The sequence below is a fragment of the Elephantulus edwardii genome, unplaced genomic scaffold (genome assembly GCF_000299155.1).
Source record: "Elephantulus edwardii isolate Elephantulus edwardi_28Jun2011 unplaced genomic scaffold, EleEdw1.0 scaffold00002, whole genome shotgun sequence".
In the NCBI taxonomy this organism is placed as follows: Eukaryota; Metazoa; Chordata; class Mammalia; order Macroscelidea; family Macroscelididae; genus Elephantulus; species Elephantulus edwardii.
Window position 1 is genome coordinate 26528207 of NW_006399752.1, and position 23411 is coordinate 26551617.

Genomic DNA, 23411 nt, shown 5'->3' on the forward strand with positions numbered 1-23411 from the left:
TCCTCTGCTTCTGGGGGATTCTCAGCACAGGAATCTCAGGTGCTCATCTCCTGGCTTTTTGTTCTTAGTTGGGGTTGATTTCTCTCTATGCTCTCTTCTCACTTCCATCTCCTTTTATCTCCTATACGACAAAAGATAATGCAAACAGCACTCCAGGAAAACTCTTACATTTTAGATCAAGGCTGTGGGTCACCTTAGCCCCCTTGCAATGGATTGGCTGATAATACCAGATCACATCATGAGGAAGATTTCATCACTACGTGCAAGCCAATTATAGGGGACATAATTCAATCCACTTGTTGATGCTTGAAATTTTATTTGTCACTGCTGTGTACAGTTCAGTTGGAAGTGATCCATAGCTTACCGTCCAGGACATTTTCAGAGACTGCCCTTCTTTCTCCTGCAGAGCAGATGGTAAATTAGAACCAAGCACCTTTGGGATTGCAGTGCAGCTTCTTACCACTAGGCCACGAGAACTCACTGCTTAGATTGGTGAAGAATATTTGCACTTATGGACACTAGACATTTCGTAGTGACTATTTTCTGTACTCTATGTCCTTGCATCCCTAGCCATCATTACAGTTAGAGAAACACTGTGCCAGGATTTCTAAATGTTTGATCATGGACTACCTGACACTTGCTAAAATAAAGTTCCAAAGAGTTGCATCTGAATTAAAACTCTCCAGAGGTCGAGTTTTTGACCCTGCATTTAAACAGCTCCTTAGACAATTCTCATTCACACATACTCTGGAGAGCTCCTGCATTATGATCTGAAGACAGTGTAGTTCTTGTGTGTTCCCTAGGGCTATAGAAGCAATGTGATGGTAAAGTAAAATGGCTTTTGACCTCAAGATTTTTAAAATATTCACAAGCAGAACTGAAATGACAGAGTCCTGAGATTTTTTTGCCTTTGGGCATGCTGTGCCACACTTTATCCTGTCATTCCCTTGATGATCTTTTCTGACCTTAAAAGGTTTTTTTAAAGCCCTGACTTTGGGAAAGTTTCAACCAGAAATGCTTCTGACTTCAAAGTGATCTGTAGCAAGGAGATTATTTCTGGCATGTGTCATAATGATAAGATGAGTCCATGGTGAGGGAGGGAACACACTCGGTAGGTGGTCCTATGAAGCAGGCAATGTTTTGATAATTCTTAACCTTAGCTTCTCTACTGTCATAAGAAGCAGAAATATCTCTTAGTGGAAGCTGTCTGTGTATAAACCTTCCTGGCAATGTCTGGGATACAGGTTCAGATTGTGTATGTGTGTGTGTGTGTGTGTGTGTGTGTGTGTGTGTGAGAGAGAGAGAGAGAGAGAAAACACTAAATGGAGAGAGAGCAAGAGAGCATGAACCAGTCAGGGACTTCCTGTCCCAGGGCTTAGAACTGTTTATTTACAATTACCTGACCATCATGATTTATAGTCAGTTCAAATACTGATCTCCCCATGCCCACAGTGAGCTTCATTTTCTCTGAGCAGGTTGTATAATGCTTTCCCTAATCCTTTCCAAGTTGCTTGAAGGGAAAGGTACCAAGTTGGTGATACTGTCTTCCAGCCATTATAGGCATGTAATAGAGGCTTGAGTATTATCATGTTTTGGTTGAGCAATGTGGGCAATATAATCTAGAAGAAATGTACTATGTTGAGTCTGATCACTCAGTGGGATTGGGTATGCTGCCTATTGTTTGTCAACAATTCAAGGGACCTGATTGAGACTCATCCCATGCAAGACATCACAAGGGATAGTGGTTAAGACTCCTACCTATCCCAATGCATGAGGAACATCTCATGTAGACAAAAGCTAAAGTAAATGGAACTCAACTCATTACTGTCAAATCAGAATCGAGTTTTATCTGACTTTCTAGCATGTTTTCAGATGCAGTAAGTGAACAAGAGATTACCTATTTTTCTCCTGTGAGTCACAGATGAGTTCCAATAAACAGAAATGCCTTTGGGTTAGCAGTGCAACTCAACACTAATGGGTTCAAACCACCAGAAATGCCTTTAGGTTAGTAGTGCAAGTGCCTTAAGAATTATGCCACCTGATCTCCCTAATACAGATGAAAGAGAAAGTGTACAAATGTTAGAGTAAGAACGCTGACATTTGTTGATGTCAAGTTGATTCTGACTCACTCATGTTTTTGTTGTTGTTGCAAAAGACAAGAAAGCATTAGAAAACTAGCTTTTAAAACATTCTGTAATAGTTTTAAACCAACAGTTTATACTATCTTAAACAAAAGGACTCTTTTTACACAGCTAATAGATAAAATAGTAGAAGACTAACCTCTCTATTATGATTCTAACTTTCCACAATACCCTGTTTTTGTTATTATGTACCATCAAGACAGAACTGACTTGTAGCTGACCCTCCAGTGGATTTTCACAGGGAGAAAAATACATGAGATTGCTCATCTTTTGCCACGGAGGAGCTGGCAGATTCTAACTGCTATAGCCTTTGGGTTGGCAGTGCAACTCCTTACCATTAAGTCACCAGAACTCCTTTTAAATATATTAATCTCAGGAAGGCCCTAAATTCAGTCATGAGCAAGAAAGGGCTGGGTATGGTTTAGGTCTATACCTGAGTCAGGTTATTAAAATGGCAGAATTCAGGGTGTGATCACATAATTTGATCATCTACTAGTTGCATAACTTTTCTAACTTAGCTTATCTGTGCCTATAAACCAGAGGGGTGTGTGTGTGTGTGTGTGTGTGTGTGTGTGTGTATTCTACAGAACATATATATTCCATCTAACATATATATTCCATCTAACATACATATATATACACACATGTACACTAACATATATATAATCTAACACATATATACTCTAACATATACACTCTAACATATATGTACTCTAACATATATTGTTGTTGTTGTTATTTGCCATCAGGTAGCCTGTGACCCTATGTACAACAGCCCTAAATCCTGCTCTATTTTGTGCCAATCTTATTGTCTCTGACATACCTACCCCCATTACTCCAGCCACTGAATCAATCCATCTCATCGAGGATCTTCCTTTCTTGTACTATCCCTCCACCCTCATAACATGATGTTCCTCTCCAAGGACTGGTCCCACCTCTTTTAGATTATCCAAAAACTACTGGAACAGCATATCACCTGAGAACTGTCAGATGCGCAGTCTGGGTTTAGAAGAGCCCATGGTAGTAGGGATATTATAACTGATGTTAGAGGGATCTTGGCTGAAAGCAAAGAGTACCAGAGGAATGTCTGTGTTTCATTGACTATGCAAAGGTGTTTTGACTGTGTGGATCACAACAAACTGTGGCTAACTCTGAGAAGAATGGGAATCCTAGAGCATTTGATCGTGCTGATCAGGAGGTAGTTGTTAGACTAGAGCAAAGAAACACTGCATGGTTTAAAATACAGAACGGTGTATGTCAGGGATGTGTCTTATCACTATAACTTTTCAATCTATATGCAGAACAGATCATCCAGGAGGTTGGGCTCTATGAGGAGGAATGTGGCATCAGGATTGGAGGAAGACTCATCAGCAACCTGCGTTATGCAAATGACACAACCTGCTTGCTAAAAATTAAGAGGACCTGAAGCACTTGCTGTAGAAGGTCAAGGACTACAGCCTTCAATATGGATTGAAGCTCAACATCAAGAAAACAAAGATTCTCACCACTGAGCTGATCGGCAGCGTCATGACAGATGGTGAAGAGATTGAGATCATTAGCAGCTTTAGTTTGCTTGGTTCCACAATCAACACTCTTAGTACCAGCAGCCAAGAAATCAAAAGACAAATTGCATTGAGAAAATCTGCTATCAGGGACTTCTACAAATTACTGAAGAGCAACTACATCAGTCTAGAGATTAAAGTGTGCCTGATCTAGGCCATAGACTTTGCAATTATTTGCTGTGCATCAGAAAGCTGGACAATAACTAGGGATGATAAAAAGAAAATTAATGCCTTTGAGCTGTGGTGCTGGAGAAGAGTATGGAATATACCGTACAGGTTTGTTCTAGAGAGCATGAAACCAAGCTGCTCCTTGGAGGCAAGGATTCTGAAGCTTTGTCTCACATACTTTGGGCTTGTTGCAAGGAGGGACCAGTCCTTGGAGAGGAACATCGTGCTCGGAAGGGTGGAGGGAAAGCACAAGAGAGCAAGACCCTTGAGATGGATTGATTCAATGACTGGGATAATGACGGTAGATGTGTCAAAGACAATAAGGTTGGCACAGGTTAGATAGAGCAGGTTTCAGAATTATTGTACATAGAGTCACTATGAGTCATAAGCAACTCGACAGCATATAACATCACCACCACTCTTCCTCTCTCTAATCTAGCATACATATACATAATCTAATATATATATACATACATAATCTAACACTTATATATAATCTAACACACATATATAAAATATAACATATATAAAATCTAACATATACATATAATCTATTTAACATATACATATAATCTATATAACATAATCTGACACACATATATATATATAATCTAACATATATAAAATCTAACATATATAATCTAACACACATATATAAAATCTAACACATATATAATCTGGTTGTCTAGTGACAAGAAGCTGTGCTCCAACCTCAAAGGCACGTGGTTGGAGGCCACAAGCTGCTCCAAAGGAGAAAGATAAGCAATCTCTTCCCATGCAATTAATTGCCTCTGAGAACTCCCTGGAGAGTCAGCTACGGTTTGGCTCCCACTCTATGGTACACAACAGCAGCAACATGGTGTTGGCAATGAGTACTGAACACACCATAGGCTGTCAAAGAACAAACATGTCCTGTTTCCTAGTCTGTATTACTCTAGAAGCTCCACTGAAACCTTCCCATCATGGGTGACCATACTGGTTTTAGAAATGATGGGGTAGTTTCTAGTATCATAGCAACATAGAGACCACCACAATACAACAGACTGACAGACAAGTGGTAGGAATACAGTGGTAGATGACTCAAAAGAAGGTAGGAATAGCTCATGCACTTTCTCCCAAATAAAACCAGGCATTAAGACATTCCCCAGACATTTTCCATAAGACTAGCCCAGAGCCAGCTTTATGAGGTTTGTGGAATAGGCAGTAGTATGATTTTAGGCAGTGCTCCCAGCCTCAAATAGCCATCTTAGTGTCTGCTATTTTAACTTTGTTCTTCTATGTCTTAAACATTTCTATTTGGTGATTTTAACATGGATGCTTCTGGTAGACTTTAAACCATGATACACTAAAGCCATTCTTCTGCTGTCAAGTGGATTCTGATTCAGAACAGAGTCGAACTATCCTCTAGCGTTTTCAAGGCAGTACGTCTACACAGAAGTCAACTACCTCATCTTCCTTCCAAGGAGCAGCCAGTGGATTAAAACCGCCATCCTTCTGTTTAGCAGTCCAATGCTTAACACACTGTGCCACAGGGCTCCTTAAGTCACTGCAGGCTAGTATCTTAATATTTAGTTACATCCTTAGGGCAGGGAGGGAACACCCCCTGATTGGCAGTTCAGTCAACATAAACCCCTATGGAATACACTATGGGCTGGATCTATGAAATGAATGAAGGAGTGGGTTCAAATGTGGTGGTAGAAGGTGTATGAGGGAATTACAAATAAAGTTTACGTAGGATAGTTTACTGTTAGAATCTGGTTCAAGTTTATCCTGTGATATTTCCTACTGAAAATTAAGGACTATTTGGTGAATTAATAGTAGTACTTTATTTTGAAATATAATTTTTCATTAATTTAGCAAATCTTAAAAATTTACATGAAAAAAGATAAATAAATGCACATAGTTTTGATTCATTCTTTATTCTTTAATTCAACAATTATTTATTGAGAACATACTCTGTGCCAGATAATTTCTTAAACACTGAGATAATAGCAACAATAGAAGTGGGTCAAATTCCTAACCACATGACGATTAAGTTCTAGTTGAAGGAAACAGTTAAAAGAGGAAACTTCAAGGTTGCCCTAACTTAACATGATCACTAAAAGGAAATGCTCTGTTTTCCATCCTAAATGATTCACACTTGAGTGTTTTTCTTTTCAATTCTTAGCAACTTCATTCTTCTGGTTAACTCAGGAAATACCTAGGATCATCCTTACCTTCTTTCTCCTATATTCCACATCTCAAATCTGATTTGACAGATTTTATTGTAAAGATATCCTTCATAGAGATGTTTAAAAAAAAAAACCTTGTGTGTTCAACAGTGAATTTGGGGGGAAAAATGTTATGATACGCTAATAGGTAACTATTTAATGATATTTTATTATTCAAATATATCCTTTAGTAGTGCTATGAATCCATCACCCGAGTACAATAATTAGAAGCCCAAAGCCTTTCTTGTTTCATTTATCTCCCACTTGTTCAGTGGTTACTTTGATGCAAATCCCAGAGGGAATAGTATTTAATATATAAATTATATAGTAGGATATTATGTTTGCTGTTATGTGCCATCAAGCAGACTTTGACTCATAGCGATTCTATGCACAATAGCTCTGAACCCTACTCTATCCTGAGCCAATCTCACTGTCTCTGACACACCCACCCTCATTACCCCAACTATTGTGTCAATACATCTCATCCAGGGTCTTTCCTGTGCTGTCCCTCAATTATTCCAAGAATGATACCCTTTTCCAAGGACTGGTCCTGCCAGGCTACATGTCCAATGTATGTGAGATGGAGTCTCAGAAATCCTTGCCTCGAAGGAGCAGCTTGGTATCTCACCCTCTCCAGGAGAGACTTGTTAGTTTTCTTGGCAGTCCATTTTATGTTCAGAACTCTTCTCCAGCACCACAACTCAAAGGTATCAATTCTTCTTCTGTCATCCTTGGTCATTGTTTAGCTCTCTGATTCATAGCAAGTAATTGCAAAGACTATGGTTTACATCAGGTACACCTTAGTCTCTAGAGTGACATCCTTGCTGTTGTGCTCTGAAGTGGTTCCTGACTGCAGATTTTCCTAATACAATTTTTCTTTTCATTTCCTTCCTGCTAGTGCCAAAAGTGTTGATTGTGGAACCAAGAAAGCTGAAATTGTTAATAATCTCAATCTCTTCTTCATCTATCATGATGCTGCCAATTAGCTCAGGGGTGAGAATCTTTGTTTTCTGGATGCTGAACTGCAATCTATATTGAATACTATGGTCTGTGACCTTCTGCAGCAAGAATTTCAGGTCCTTTCTCAGTTTCAGCAAGCAAGGCTGTGTCACTGCATAACACAGGTTGTTGATGAGTCTTCTTCCAATCCTAATGTCACATTCCTCATCATAAACGTCAGCCTCTCAAATTATCTGTTCTGCATACAGATTGAAAAGGTATGGAGACAGGATACATCTCTGATCTGTTTAAGACTACATTATCTTTAAGAACATATTCTTAAAGAACCCAGAAAAACAAACACAACCAAAAAGAACACATTACAAATACGTACAGTATGAATTTGTTTATATAAATTGTGTGTGTGTGTGCAATAAAAATGTTTGGCAGTATATACAATATTTATCTCTGAATCATGATAATCTTACTGATACTTTATTTTTTTCCATTCAGAACATGTATTACATGGAGAAAAGATGATGGAACGTTTGAGAGTAGATGCTGATGCCAGCCACTTTTGCTTTTTTCTTTTGAAAATGTGATTACTTTAATTCAGCTGGGTACTTAACATTCTCAGGTAAGGAGTCTTGTCTATCAACCTCTTGTTTTTTCCCCATGAACAGTCTATAATTAAAAGTTGCCCATTAGCAAATATCATTACAGCTAGATTTCTCAACCTCAGCATTATTGACGTTTGGGGATGGATAATTCTTGGATGCAAAAGGCTGTATTATATACTGTTGTATTTTTAGCAATATCCTTGGTCTCTACCCAGTAGATGCCAGAAGCAATCTTCCTCCCTACCCTCACCACCCAAGAAAGTTGTTAACAACCAAAAATGTCTTCAGACTTTGACAAATATCCCTTGGGAGGCCACATTTCCCCTTGCTGAGATGTATGCAAATTGGAATGCATAGGAAATATGAAGTAAATACCTTCTGTTTCCTTTTGCTGGTCTCAAACACAAAAAAAGCATGTAATTTGTCATTTGATGAAACTTGCTTGAGTGCCTTACTGACCTGCACATTTAACTAATCAACTTATGACACAGCAGTTAATGGTTATTTGCATTTCTAAAACATAACCAAATAGGTCCTAGAAAAAGTCAACTTTATAAGAAAAGCAAAAGTTATAAATGAAAGATGACAGCAGTAGTCGCTTAGATTTGCTGCTCAGGTCTCACCGACTCACTTCCCTGTTCACAATAACCCATGACACAAGGGAATTTTGTGTGGAAGTTAAAAATGGGAGATTCTTTCCTAGGAAGTAAATGCTGCTACATTTGTTAAATAGACCCTTTTGATTATTAATAAACATGTAGAGTGAGTGAAGGATAAGGTAAGTTTAAGTACTGCATTTTACTGGGACTTTTTTTTCCATAATGGAAACATATATTAGAGAACCACTGAAATGAGATAAGGGAAAATATGAGGTCATCTGGCCCATTCTCTTCAACAGCTAAACTGTTTCATGTGGCTCCTCCATCCTCTGTCCCTACTCCAAACCCTTATTAAGTATCCTCAGTTTAATAGTATAGAATAGTCTTCCTCCCACTCCCCCTTCCTGAAGAGTAATGCAGAGGGTTTAAGTGGTATCATGATCCTAAAAAATTTCTTGCTTAGTGGTCCTCTGCCAGTTACATAGAGAATAGAACTTGTAGGAGACACTATATAGAATATTGCTGCCCCAGATTTATCAAACACAGTAGAAAGCATGTGTTAAATGACATTGTACACAGCATGAAGATAATGTATTTGTGGGATCTTCAGCCCTGATGATTGTTTCTTAATGTTGTGGAACACTTACTTTCACAGAATGTTGAATAAAATATTTCTAAATCTTTTTTTATACTTTATTTTCACCCACCATACAATCAATGCTTACTTTATATTTTGCATAATAACATAAGGGGTTTTACTTAATGTTAGTTAGAAAAGAAAAATAAGCATTTTCCAAAGAGTCCCTTCAGTGATCCAGCCACTGTTTTGGTGGTGGTTGCTGTTAGTGGCTGTCAAGTCAAGCATGACTCATAGTGATTGAATAACACACCTGGCTGCTGTCCTATCCTGTACCATCTTCATCATCTCTGCCACACTTGAGCCCATAGCTGCAGTCATTGTGTCAATCCTTGTGCTTAGAGTCTTCCTATCTTTCACTGATCCCCCACCTTTTCAAGCATGATGTCCCTTTCCAAGGAATAGCCTCTCCTAACAACATGTTGAAAGTGTATGTGAAGGGAAGCTCCCATCACCTTTGCCTCCATGGAGCACTCTGACTGGATTTTCTCTAAGATGTATCTGTAGGCTCTTTGGCAGCCCATTGGGTATTCAGTGCTCTTTTCCAACACCATAGCTCAAAGGCATCAATTCTTCTGTTGTCCTTATTCATGTCCGTCTTTCAGGTGCACAGCAAGAGATTGAAAAGACCATGGCCTGGATCAGGCACACTTAGTCTTCAAACTTACATCATTGCTCCTCAGTAATTTGTAGACGTTCCTGATAGCAGATTTTCCCATTGCAATATGTCTCTTGATTGCTGGTACCAAGGGTGTTGATTGCGGGTTCAAGTAAGTTTCAGTCATTGACCATTTCAATCTTTTCTCTATCATCAAGTTGCCAGTTGTGAAAATGTTTGTTTTCTTGACATTGAGATGGACTCCATATTCAAGACTGCACTGTCTGATCTTCTGCAACAAGTGCCTTCAAGTCCTCCTTATCTTTAGCAAGCAAAGTTATGTCGTCTGCAAAATGAAGGTTATTGATGAGTCTTCCTCTGATCCTACATTCTTCTTCACAGAATCCAGCTTCTCAAATGATTTGCTTAGCATACAGATTGAATAGTTGTGGAGAAAGAATATAACTCTGACATATCTTTTTAGGTGTTAACAGCTAATTTATTCTACAAGCAATGGAGACTTCATGCAGGTTTTTAAAAGAAAATCTCTTAAAACTTTTAAAACATACGTATTCTAGAAAATGGAAAAGCAGAGAACATGAAAGCCACCCATAATCACTTTGATGATTAGTTTATGTCATTTTACATTTTACACACACACACACACACACACACACACACACACACAAGCAAGCTTACATTTTTATTTGATTGCAGTCACACACGTGCTTTTCACACATCACAAGTATTTACAAATTCAAAGTCCCAAAGCTATGAGTATTTTGACAACCAAGAATAGCTTATACAGACTCACTTAGGAAGGGCAAAAAAGCAGTCAGCCATTCTTGGAGAAAAAAAATTTATAAATACTAAAAACAGTGCACACCACTAGGTCATGACAGAGCTGCAACTAAAATACTGGATTCCTTTCATGCATAATTTAAAATAAAACATAAAGTAGTAAAGTAAAATAAGATACTAAGATAGCTGTCAGATCTCTATTAAAATTTAACAATGTATTTCTATAATACAGACAAGAAATGTACACATGTATCATGGTTACTATAAAAATGCAAATATGGACACACAAGCATGCATGCCTCCTCTCACATCTGACAAATATTTTTATTAATTTTAAACTGTGTAGTGTTCCTTTTTTCTGTTCATACAATAGCTTGTGGTCTGGGTATCACATTATCATAATTAATTTTTCCAGGGTTCCCATTTTTCTCAATGTTAGCCATAATTTGTTATGATCTACAAAGCCAAATGCCTTTGCATATTCAATAAAGCACAAATAAACATTCTCCTGGTATACTTTGCTTTCAGTAAGGCTTCATCTGTCATCAGCAATGATTTCCCAGGCTTCCTGGTGCCACTGTGCTGTTGTTATTATGTGATGTCGAAATGAGTATGACTCACAGTGACTCTATGAACAATGACTCGGAACTTGGTCCTATCCTGAGCCAGCCTCACCATCTCTGACACACCTGTCTGTACCCATTGCCATAGTCACTGTGCAAATCTATCTCATCCAAGGTCTTTCTTTTCTGTGATGACCCTCTATCCTTCCAAGCATGATGTCCTTCTCCAAGGACTGTTCCCTCCTGGTAACATGCACAAAGTATGTGAGATAGAGCTTCAAAATCCTTGCCTCCAAGGAGCAAACTGGTTTCACACTCTCCAGGAAAGACCTATTTGTTCTCCTGGCAGTCCATGGTGTGTTCAATACTCTTCTTCAGCCCCACAACTCAAAGATATCAATTCTTCTTCTGTCATTTTAATTCATTACAACTAGCAATTGAGTAGACCATGGTTTGGATCAGTAATACTTCAGTCTCTAGACTGACATCATTGCTCTTTAGCACTCTGTTACCATGGCCTCTTCTAAATCCAGCTTGAAATTCTGACAATTCTCTGTCAATGTACTGTTCTAGCCATTTTTTCATGATCTGCAGCAATATTTTACTTGCATATGATATTGTTTGATAATTGCCACATTGTGTTGGATCATCTTTCTTATGAATGGGAACAAATAAGTATCCCTTCCAGTTAGTTGGTCAGGCAGCTATTCTCTAAATTTCCTAGCATAGACTCGTGAGCTCATCTGGGGTTACACCTGGAAGTGCCAGGAGGTATTCTGGTGATGTAGTGTATCTCTAAAATCAGACTTTTTTTATACTGAATATATACTGTTTTATGCAATTTGTATAATCATATGGGGCCTAAAAGGTCCACTGACATATGAAATCTGATGTTCAGAGAGGTTAAATACATATCTTTTCAATCTATGTGTGGAATAGATCATTCAGGAGGCCAGAGTTTATGAAGAAGAATGTGACATCAGGATTGGTGGAAGACTCATCAGCAATCTGAATTATGCACATCACGCAAACTTGCTTACTGAAGCAGAGGACTTGAAGCATTGTAAAAGGTCAAGGACATAGTCTTCAATATGGAAAGCTCAACATCAAGAAAACAAAGATTCTCACCATTGGGCCAACTGATAGCACTATAATAGATGGAGAAGAGACTGAGATTGTTAACAATTTCAGCTTGCTTGGTTCCACAATCAATACTCTTGGCTCCAGCATATAGAAAATTAAAAAAAAAAAAAAAACTACTTACATTGGGAAACATCTGCTGTGAAGGATCCTCCAGAGTGCTAAAGATCAACAATGCCAATCGAGAGATTAAGGTATGCCTGATCCAGGCCGTGGTCTTCATAATTACTTGCTATGCATCAGAAAGCGGGACAGTTACCAAGAATGACAGAAGGCAAATTGGAGGCTTTGAATTGTGGTGTTGGAGAATAATACTGAACAATAACAACAACAACAAGACTGCTAGGAGAACAAGCAGGTCAGTCTTGGAGAGGGTGTAACCACTTCTTGGAGGCAAGGATTTTTAAGCTCCAGCTCACATACTTTTGGACATGTAGCCAGAGGGACCAGTCCTTGGAGAAGGACATCATGGTTGGAAGGGTGGAGGGATAGTGCAGAAGGGGAAGATCCTGGATCTAGATGAGATGGATTCACACAGTTCCTTGGGTAATGGGGGTAGGTGTGTTGGAGACAATGAGATTGGTTGACAAAAGGGCAGAGTTCAGAGCTATTGTCCATGGTGGTGCTATGAGTTGCAGGTGACTGAGAGGGAGTTGCTCTTCAGACCTGAAGGCTTAAATCCACCAGCTACTCCATGAAAGATGAGCAATCTCCTCCTGTGACATTTACATCTCTGAAAATCGTCTGGAGGGTCAACTATACGTCTGGAAGGTTAGCTATAAGTCAGTTCTGATTCAACAGCACCTAACAACAACAACAACAATAACAATGACAAGGTCTCATAGCTCTTGGATGGCAGAGTCCTGATTAAAGTTTAGTTCACATATGGTCCCTCAACTTGTTGTTGCTAAGTGCTGACGCGTTAACTCCAGCTCATAGCAATACTGTGCTCAACAGAACACCACCTTGCTCAATTCTGTGCCACTCTCATATTTCTGCTGTTCTTAACTCAATTGTTAGAGTCACTGTGTAGATTCATCTCTTTCTCTGATCCTTTACTTTTCCAGGCATGATGTCTTTCTTCATGATAATGTGCCTTAAAAGAATTACCTAATGTGAGATTTCCTCTTGCAGTTTGTATGAGGATAAAGGTACTTGCTAGGATTTTTAAAATCAGATGCCGTCTGCCATATCCTGAGGGCTGTCTCTGAGAGGGGAAAAGATATTTTGTAAAACCTCCAAAATCATAATCCCAATATTTAGGAACCTGCAGATCTCGTGTGGAGAGGGAATGAACTAGAAGGGGAATTTTGTTACATATAGCAAAGTGCTCAGTTGCTCTGTAGAGCAACAAAAAAGTAAATTGAGGTTTTCTCAAACTAGGAAAGGAAGCTGGACTGAGAGAGGAGGGGTCGCTGTGGAAAATTCCTGAAATTCAAAAGGAGGGAGTGTGTTTATGATAGGCATCTCCGTATTTGGTCTCTTGTTGGGTAAGGAGTTGTGCTACCAAACCCAAACCATGCGATTCAAATACACCAACTGTTCTGCAGGTGAAAAATGGGCACTTTCCCCCCCTTTGGGATTTACAGTCTCCTGCTGCTGAAGGGTCAACTATGAGTCAGTTTTGGATCCACAGCCATCAATGAGTGTGAGTGTTGTGAAAGAGAATAGGTCATTTTAAAATAAAAAACATAAAATACAAGTGTAAAGCACAGATTTAAAAAAGTGGAAATAGCTAAAGAAAATAAACTCAAACTCACGCCTAAACCCTAAATAGATTATGGAAGAGAATTCTAATAATAATAATTGAAAATGGACCAGCTGACATTGGACTTCAGGCTGTGAGCATTCAGTCTGATTAATTAAGGTCAAGGTGGTGATGGAAATACTAGCAGGAGAGTATTGTGCCGAAAGATAAATTTGTCCGCCTGTATCTCAGCAAGACAGCAGGGAGGTGTGTGTTTGGAGTTAAATTAATTTGATTTACATCACGCCACACCACAGTAGCTTCTGTTCCCTCTCCTGCTGTCAGATGTCTTAGCTGGCTTTTCCCTCTTCTTCACCCCCACACATTTCATAACACCGAGAGAAAGCGTGGATTGGCTTCAGGCAGAATTTAGAAATGGAATAACTCTAATTTGATTGTTCTGCATTGAGCGCTCATCCCCTCGCCCCTCCCCCATTTCTTTCTTGAGGGAGCAAAGTTGTAACTCTAGCATAAGTGAGATTTATTTTTATATTGTGCTTAATGGCACAAACTGTTTGATAATCAGAATTTGTTTCCAGTCGCAAAACCTGGCAGCACACCTCTTCTCCTGTGTTTCTGCAATAATGCTAACACCAGAAAATGCAGTAACTGCTCGGGATTGCCTGGGGAATGTGCTTTTCCTGGCCTTCTAGCTTTCCACTCTGTTAGGGCCTTGACGCTGAGGTGGAGGGGATGGGGTTTCTTCCCCAGTGAAGGCGCCTGCACCTCCTGTTGGGGGTGGGTGCCACAGCCCAGGGTCCCCGCCCTGCCCGCGGCCTCTCGCCCCTTCCGGCTTAGCTGGCCAGGATAAGGTTACGCCAAGGCTTCCTTGGAGGCGAGGAAGGGAGGCGGTCCGAGCGCGGGGGAGTTGCCACAGTTTGCGCTCCTGCCCTGGGCCCTCGGGGCCACATCCTTGCTGCTCACAGAGTGCAGCGTGCAAGGCTCGGAGCGCGGCCATGGCTCGAGAGAGGTCGCCTGGGAGGGGCTGCAGCGACCTGCGCCGGTGCCTGCTCGGCGTCGCGCTGCTGCTCGGCCTGCGGCTGTGCGTGGAGCTGAGGCGCGCGGGCCCCGGGCCCCCCGGCGGGAGCAGGCCGCCAGGCCTGGTCCACAGGCCGCCCGGGCTGCACCTGCCACCCGCGCCCGGCCCCCCGCGAGGCGCCAGCAGGAGGCAGGTGACCTACGTGCGCAGCGGGCGCAGAGCGCAGCCAGGGGGCGGCGGACGCGGGACCACGGAGCCGGGCTGCTGCGCCCCGCGCGGGCACCCCGGCCGGAAGGTCAGTCACAAAGGGCGCAAGATTAGGCCTTAGAACTGGACCCTGCTGGTCCACGGCTGCCTCTCGGGCTCGGCGGGCCACCCCACTGGCACTTTCCAACCCATCTTCAGCCTCTCTTCTTACTCTGCGCTCTCCAGCGGCTCCACAGGTCGCATCTTCCGTGCTTAGCTCTGTGGGTGGACTGAGCCCAGTTCATTCACAATTCAACAAGTACCGCTGAGCGCCACTGTGTGCTCCACAGGCTCTGAGAATCCAGCACTGAAGGATGGGAAAACCTTCTCTCAGGATGTTTACATGTTAATACGAGGAGGATGTGAGTTACAGGCACATGAAAAAAGGAGCCATGCTTGATATTTATGTCCTGCGTTTCTCCCAGTTTTCTTGTGGAGGCCTGGACTTGGGTGGGTGGGGAACCACTGCAAATTCTTTTCCCACTGTCTTCATCACAGTTGGGCCATCCACTCTCAGTCCGAGTGTCCTTTGAATTCCATCCTAGACGTTGTTGGGGTGAGAAGTGGGGCCCCTAGGATTAATGAGAAGTCAATGGAATCCTAAAGGACTGAACTAATAACTTGGGTTTGTCCTACCACATTCGACTACAGCTCTTTCTACTTCATTAACCTTGACTCACGGCTCACCAAGTTGTCCAGTGTGAACTCTGGGTTTTAAACCTGCAGGCTCCCATATTCCTCTGGAACTTAGTGATTTACATGATACTTGGGGGTTAATATGGATCTCTTCCAGTCAATTGATCAGGAAGCTGTTCTCCAAATTTCCTGACATAGACTGGCTGACATGTATAGGGCTGCATCTGTTGGTTGAAACATGTCACTTGGTATCCCGTCCATTCCTGGGGCCTTTTATCCCTTTTGGCCTTCTGTGTTGTTGTTGTTATGTGCCATCAAGGCATTTGAACTCATAGCGACCCTATGCACAAGAGCCCTAAATGCCATTCTATCCTGTGCCAATCTCGCTGTCTCAAACACATTCATTCCCACCACTCCACTCACAGAATCAATCCATCTCATCGAGGGTCTTCCTCTCCTGCCATCCCTCCACACTCCCAAACATGATGTCCCTCTCCAAGGACCAGTCCCTCCTTGCAGCATGCCCAAAGTATGTCAGACAAAGCTTCAGAATCCTTGATTCCAGGGAACATTCTGGCTTCACCCTCTCCAGGGCAAACCTGTTTGTTTTCCTAGCAGTCCATGGTATATTCAACACTCTTCTCCAGCACCACAACTCAAAGGCATCAATTACCTTTCTATCATCCCTATTCACTTTCCAACTCTCCAGTGCATAGCAAGTAGTTACAAAGCCTTCTGTAGATGTCCTCAAATATCCATCCCTTAAATGTACTCAACACCACTCTGCACTTTTCCTTTCAAAGTTACTCTTTATCCTCTGTGATTTTGCTGTTGCTTATCCAAGAATTAATCTCAACTCTTTGTCTCTAGACACTACTGTTGATACCTAGAGTCTGCCCTGCAAATGAGAAGGATTGGATTGGAATGGAATGTTGGAATTCATAGACTCAGAAGGCCATTAGAGGGAAAACGCACATCTATTCTTGTTAGGAGCCTTTTACAGTGACATAATGGTCTGTGGTGGTACTGCTCAACTCCTCATCTAAAGGTTGATAGTCCTAGCTCCTCCAATAGATGAAGGACCTGATGGTCTACTTTTGTAAAGATTAAAACAAAACAAATCCTGGGTACAGTTCTACTCTATGCATCTAGATTCACTATGATTTGGGGTTGACATGACAGTTGTTGTGTGCCATAAAGTTGGAACCAACCCATAGGTGACCCTTCAGCAGGTTTTTAGAGGCAGTAAATTGCACAAGAGGAGATTACCCATCCTTCTTCCACAGAGAGCTGCTGGCCTTGAATCCTCTGCCTTCAGGATTGCAGTGTAGCTTCTTGCCACTAAGCTACCAGGGCTCCATGACTTGACAGTAGAGAGTTTGATTTGGTAGTGATCTTGGCTAGAGATGCTGGTGAGTTAGACGAGGTGGTAAGAAGTGGTTGGATTCTGGATATATTTTGGAGGTACAGAAGGAAGGAAAGCATTTATATTTTGTTTTGGTGTTGGAGTGAAGTGAATGGGAATCAAGGGTTTTGGTTATAGACATGTTAATTTTGGGATATCTTTTAGTATCCAATAGAAATGTCACATAGGCAGGTAGATACACAAGTCTGGAGGAAAGTCCCAGACTGAAGGGATAGATTTTGGAAGATTAGTGTACAAGTAGGCAACATATCTCTGGGGTTTCCAACTCACTAGGCCTCATGAGAGAAAGATGGGCACTCTCTTCCCTGTGATTTAATCATTTTCTCCTCATTGGCAATGAATTTATTGTTTGTAATGTACAAGGGCCATAAAAGTCACAAGACTCTGAGATCAACTTGAATGTCAGTGTGCCTAACAAAGGCAAGAAGATCTGAGTCCAAGCCCTGGGGCTCAGTTTTATTAAAATTTAATTTTAAGAAATGGAGTGTGAAGGAAATACCTTGCATATTTATCTTAGTGCCTGACCCATCAGCTCTTATGAGTAGGAGCTTTAGTTTTCACTGGTCTGTCTTAGCCATTTGGTGTCAGCCATTCTCCAAATGCCATTTCTTAGAACATATCCTGCTCCCTTTGACTAAAGCTACTTCTTTGGCTTGCACAACTCTCATCTTCCTTTCCTATGATTTTTATCCTTCTCATCCTGAACATTCAGGTAAAGTCATTACCTGGGAACTTCCTCAGATTTCATCCTACTTCCATGCTAATCTCTTCTCAATTTGAGTTGCCAACAAAAGATTTGTAAATGCTGTGATTTGGTAATTCTAGTTAAGTAATGTTTAGTCTCCAGGGCTATTCTTTCTTTTTTTAAATAATACTAGTCTATTTAAAAAGTTCTTGTATGTTGTTTTTCACACTGGATCTTTCACATTTCCTTTACCACTACCCCCATCAAATTATGTGAGCCTATGTACCATGGACTGCCAAGAAAACAAACAGATTTATCCTAGAGAGGGTTAAACCAGGCTACTCCTTGGAGGCAAAGATTCTAGGGCTTCGTTTGACATACTTTGGACATGTTGTAAGGAGAGACAGGTCTTTGGAGAGGGACATCATGCTGGGTAGAGTAGAGGAACAGCGCAGGAGGGGAAGACCCTCTATGAGGTGGATTGATTCAGTGACTAGGGTAATCGGGATGGGTGTGTCAGAGACAGTGCGATTCGCACAGGATAGAGCAGGGTTTAGGGCTGTTGTACATAGGGTCGCTATGAGTCGCAAACGACTCGACGGCACATAACAACAACAACAATGTATGATTGACCACTCTTCACTTACCGTTCATCCTCACTCCTCTGCTCCTCACCACCCCATCCTTGGATCCTCATACTCACTCTGCAATAATGGTTTTATGAAGTATTTGTCCTTATGTGACTGAGTTATTTCACTCAGCATAATGCTCTCCAGTTCCTCCCAAATTAGGTAGTGATTTACAAAATCTTTGCTTTTATGTACTACATAGTATTTCACTGTGTGAATGTATCATAGTTTCTCAGTTCATTCAACTGTGGTTGAACATTTGGCCTTTTTCCATGTTCTTGCGATGGTGAGTAACACTGCTAGGAATATTGGTGTACAAGTCTCTGTTTGTGCTTCAGTTCTCATTCTCTCTGGGTATATTCCAAGCAGTGGAATAGCTCGGTCATATGGTATTTCTGTGTTTAGCTTTCTGAGGAAATGCCAAACTGCCTTCCAGAGTGGTTGTACCGTTTTTCAAGCCCCGCCAACAGTGTATAAGGGTTCCTATTTCACCACATCCTCTCCAGCATTTATTCTTGATGAGAAAGATTGTGTCTCATACAGTAACCCTTCATAAATGCCCTATATGTTGTTGTTGTTGTTATTATGTAGCCCTGAGACGCCTGTGACCCCTAGCTACCCTGTGTCTGACAGCTCTGAACCATGTTCTATCCTGAGTCAATCTCACTGACAAAACCTACCACCATTATTCCAGTTACTGTATCAATACTAACAAGTAAAAATAAAAGAATGTTAACATTTCAGCTAAGTATGTGGCAAGAAGCTGCTGCACTGCAATCCCGAAGGCACAAGGCACATGGTTTGAATCCACCAGCTGCTGTGCAGGAGAAGGATGAACTGCCTCTAAAAACCTGCTGGAGGGTCACCTGTGGGTCGGTTCTAGTTCAGCAGTACCCAGCCACAACCACAACAATGTGCCACTTTTAAAGGTCTCTGCTTAAAAATAGGGAAGAATGAAGTGAGTGATTTGTTGCTATTTTAAACATTGTTTTTTAACCTCTTGAGGAAATTGTCCCTGGATTCCCTTCCCAATTAATTTATTTTCAGGCTAGGCATTCTCGCCTGAGAAAGGGGATCTTGGACTAGTTTCACTTTATTATTATTTAAAATATCCCTCAAAACTGGAAAGACCAGTTGTTTACTCCATCTTTCCAGGAGCAGAGTTTAAGCGTCTTCATTTCTGTGGCAAATCTTGTTCCTTTTTAGCCACCCATCTACACATGAGGAAACAAGACGTGAATGTACTATTAAATAACTAAAGTTTGGAAGCGATTAAGTTCCTGGAATCTTACTCTATTTAAATGCCGTTTGTTGAGGATAGTGATAAACAGTGTTCTTTAGGCTCCTGGTCGCTTTGCCCTAGGCGCCTACCAGATTGGAAAGGGAGAAAAACTTGCATTCTATTTTGAGGCTGGTTTTCTGGGTGGATGAAAACGGCATGAAATAATTGGGTTGCAGCGTGTTTCTTGTCACCGTGCTTCCTTTGCAGGTGTTAAGAGGCACAAAAATTCAGCAATTATATTGCCACTTTAATCATAGCTTATGCTTCTCTTAAAGAATATAATCTGTTATAAAAAAGAGAAATGGAGTCTTCATCTAATTCTTACCTTCTTTCCTTGTCCCATCTTTCACTGATCCATATAAGACCTAGATCTAGACGTTAAGCCTTCTTTCACATCAGGCGTTCTAATCTTGGCAGCATTGAGAAATGAGGGCAAATAATAGGAGATGAATAAATGCTACCCTTTTTCATTATGATCACCCTATATATTCTTTCTTGTATTTTACAGAAGTCTTACGCCGTCCACTGAGCTCCTCAAAATTAGCAGATGATGCATGCATAAATATGTCACTGTGGTTCTCTTCTTTCCCTTCATTTTATTTCCTTTCTCTCTGTTTCTGGGTTTGTTTTTTTTTAATTTCCTTTCCCTTTCTTAAATTAAACACATTTACTATGACTTCCATGTGTTAAGTTCTTTGCTGGTGAATTTATAGAAGACAGAGATACAGTCTCCATGATTTATGTTCCTTTATGCAGCTCTGGAGTGGGTGTTTTATCTCTTATAAGTTGGCAATCCACCTCAAAGCTAGCACCAACGTTAGAGTGCTGATGTGCACAGGAAAGGCAGTCAGATAAGAACCAAGCTTCCTGAAGAAATTTCTTCTCTCTTGTCAAAGATATTTTACTTGACATTTATGGTGGATAGAAAAGTGACTTCTGAGTCATGAAACCACAGAAGTACCAGCAGTATGCTGTCTTGGTTTGTTAAAGATCCTTTGGTGCCATGTGTAAAAAAAAAAAAAAAAGGTGGGGAGGGGAAGGGAAGGAAGAAAGAAAAGGAAAGAAAAAAGAAGCACACTGGTTTCTCTACTTCTGGAAACAAAACACGAATTTGGACTTTCTTGCTTAACTTCCTCTAATGGCACAGTGTGTCCCTTGATCTGTCCATCTTTGAGAAAAGCCCTTGTTCTTCACAAAATACTTGCATGCAGGTAGGTTTGAGTTGTTTGTAAAACATGGCCCAGCAGTACTTTCCCTGTGTACCTATCACATCTCTCCTTCAGGGAACACTGTTAATCAATCCTCTCATATTGTCCTTAGGAGGCAAAGCATTTTCATTTTAAAACCGTGGAGGGTAATTGAGTGCGCTCCAGCGCATGTGGGTGTGAAATAGCAGTTGCTGAGTTTCATGAAGAAAAGCAGGTTTTTATTAAAACTTTGATGTGCCTTAGATGAGGAATAGGCGTCAGCCCTGCTTCCAAATCCTGGGGCTGATCCAAAAGAGTTCTGTGGACAAAGGAACTGCTAATGGAGGTACCATTGTTTCTCAACAATTGGGGATAGAGATTTGAGATTTTTTTTTTTTTTTGGTGAGTAATTTGTTCAGTCCTTTTTCTCCAAGGACACAAATACTTTATCACTCTTCTGGCACAGAATTGGATTTCCCTTTTAGTCTGTGACAGGAATGAGAGCAGGGTCCTTAAAGCAGACTATGCAGAGTGGTAGGCATTTGAGTTTGTCCATCTGTGCAGTGACATTCTTGGAGGCATTTGCTTAGGAGTTCGGCTTTTTATTCTGTGATTCATAGGATGTAACAGGAGTCTGCTTTATTTACCATGAGACAGGCATTAAGACAAGAATTTACCAGCATTGATAAGATCTTTTTAAATACAGCCCTTGGGGACTTCTAGATATCTCTCCTTGGTCTCACTAATGGCTTGTAAAGTTTCCTGCTAAAAAGATGGTGGAAAATTTTGCTGTCCAAAAAAGCATTTTTGTCCTGTTCAAATGGTTGAGAGGAAACTTGATTTTTTGGGGGCCTGGGACCATGTATACTCTAAACTGGGTTGTCGCTAGCAAACTGGATTGCTTGTTGCTTCTTGTTGTTGTGAGGTGCCATTGAGTCAAGTACAACTCATAGTGACCCTAGGGAAAACAGATCTGAACCCTGACCTATCTTGTGCAATCCTCACAATCTTTGACATACTTGAGCCCATTGCTGCAGTCACTGTACCAATAATCCATGAGGCTGGTTTTCCTCTCCTTCGCTCTCCTTCCACTTTTCCAAGCTTGAGGTCCCTCACCAGGAATAACCTTTCCTAGAAATATGCCCAAAGTATGTGAGATGAAGCTTCACCCTCCTTGCCTCCACGGTGTACTGTGGTTGCACCTTCTCCAAGATGTATCTGTTTGTTCTTCTCTCTCTCTCTCTCTTTAAATTTTATTTTATTAATTTTAATGAACATTTACAGAGATTTTGGATTTACATTCATTCATTGCTGCACTTTTCTCCTTCCCCACCCCTCCCCACCAGTTCACTCTTCTCTTTGAAAAGAAAAAAGAGAATTTCCTTTATTGGTATACAATCCCCCTGTACCCCACCCTCATCCCCCTGCCCCGAGTACACTCCACTATGCAACCTTCATTCTGGGCTCTTGTGATAACCACAATACGAATCCATCAAAAATGCTCATCTCAAACATCATAATATTCTTCTGTTATCCTTGTTAATTGTCTAGCTCTCAGCAGTAAAGCAAGTGATGGAAAAGTCCATGGTCTGTTTGTTCTTAGGTGCCATCAAGTCAGCTCTGTCTCATAGCAACTGAGTGTAAAACAGAACAAAACAGTGCCCAGCCCCGTGCCATCCTCACAATCATTGCTTTGTCTGAGCTGGTTGCTTCAGCAATCCATCTCATGTCAATCCATCATATTGAAGGGTTTCTTCTTTTTCACTGACTTTCTGTTTTATTACATGGTATCCTTTTTCTGAGACTAGCCCCTCTTGGAAGTCCGTTTAAATTACCTGAGACAAAGCCTCTCCATTCTGCCTTCTGTAGCATTCTGGCTAGACTTCTTTCAAGGCATATTTGTTCCTCTGGCAGTTCATGATATATTTAATAGTCTTCTCCAACACTACAAGTCAAAGATATTTAAAATTCATAATTCTTCCTATTCTGCAACCTTAGTGTACATATAACTCTGAAAACTCATTGCTGTCTTGTTGGAACCAATGCATAGCTGACCCTCTAGCAGCTAGGCTGTAAATTACACAGGAAGAAATTGCTCATATTTCTCCTGGAGAGCGTCTGGTGAATTTGAACAGTGACGGAGGTATAACCTTTGGATTAGCAAAATAATCATGAGTTAGGCGCATGTCCTCAAAGTAACATTTTTGCTTTTAATACCTTCAAGTGGTTTCCACCCCTGCAGATTTGCCCAATGCAGCATATCATTTGATTTCTTGACTGCTGCTTCCGTGGATGTTGATTGTGGATCAAAGTAAAATTAAAACCGTGACAACCTCAATCATTTCTCTGTTTAACATGATGTTACTTATTGACCCACTCGTGAAGACTTTATTTTCATCACTTAGTTTTCAGTTCTTGCAATGCATCAGAAAGCTGGACTATGACTAGGGATGATAGAAAGAGAGTTGAAGCCTTTGAGCTGTGGTGCTGGAGGAGTATTGACTATACCATTGACTGCCAAGAAAACAAACAGGTTTGTCCTGTTGTTGTTGTTATGTGCCATCGAGTCGTTTGCAACTCATAACGACCCTATGTACAACAGCCCTAAACCCTGCT

At 40.9% G+C, this 23411-nt stretch overlaps 1 protein-coding gene across 1 annotated transcript in view; it reads left to right on the plus strand.

Annotated features, from left to right (window-relative positions):
• The first annotated feature begins 14681 nt into the window (after positions 1-14681).
• METTL24 (methyltransferase like 24) overlaps positions 14682-23411 on the plus strand; it is a 201550-nt gene continuing 192820 nt past the window's right edge. The window contains exon 1 of the mRNA XM_006879042.1: positions 14682-14999. Within this exon, the coding sequence (XP_006879104.1) occupies positions 14682-14999 (318 nt within the window). The remainder of the gene's footprint in view (positions 15000-23411) is intronic.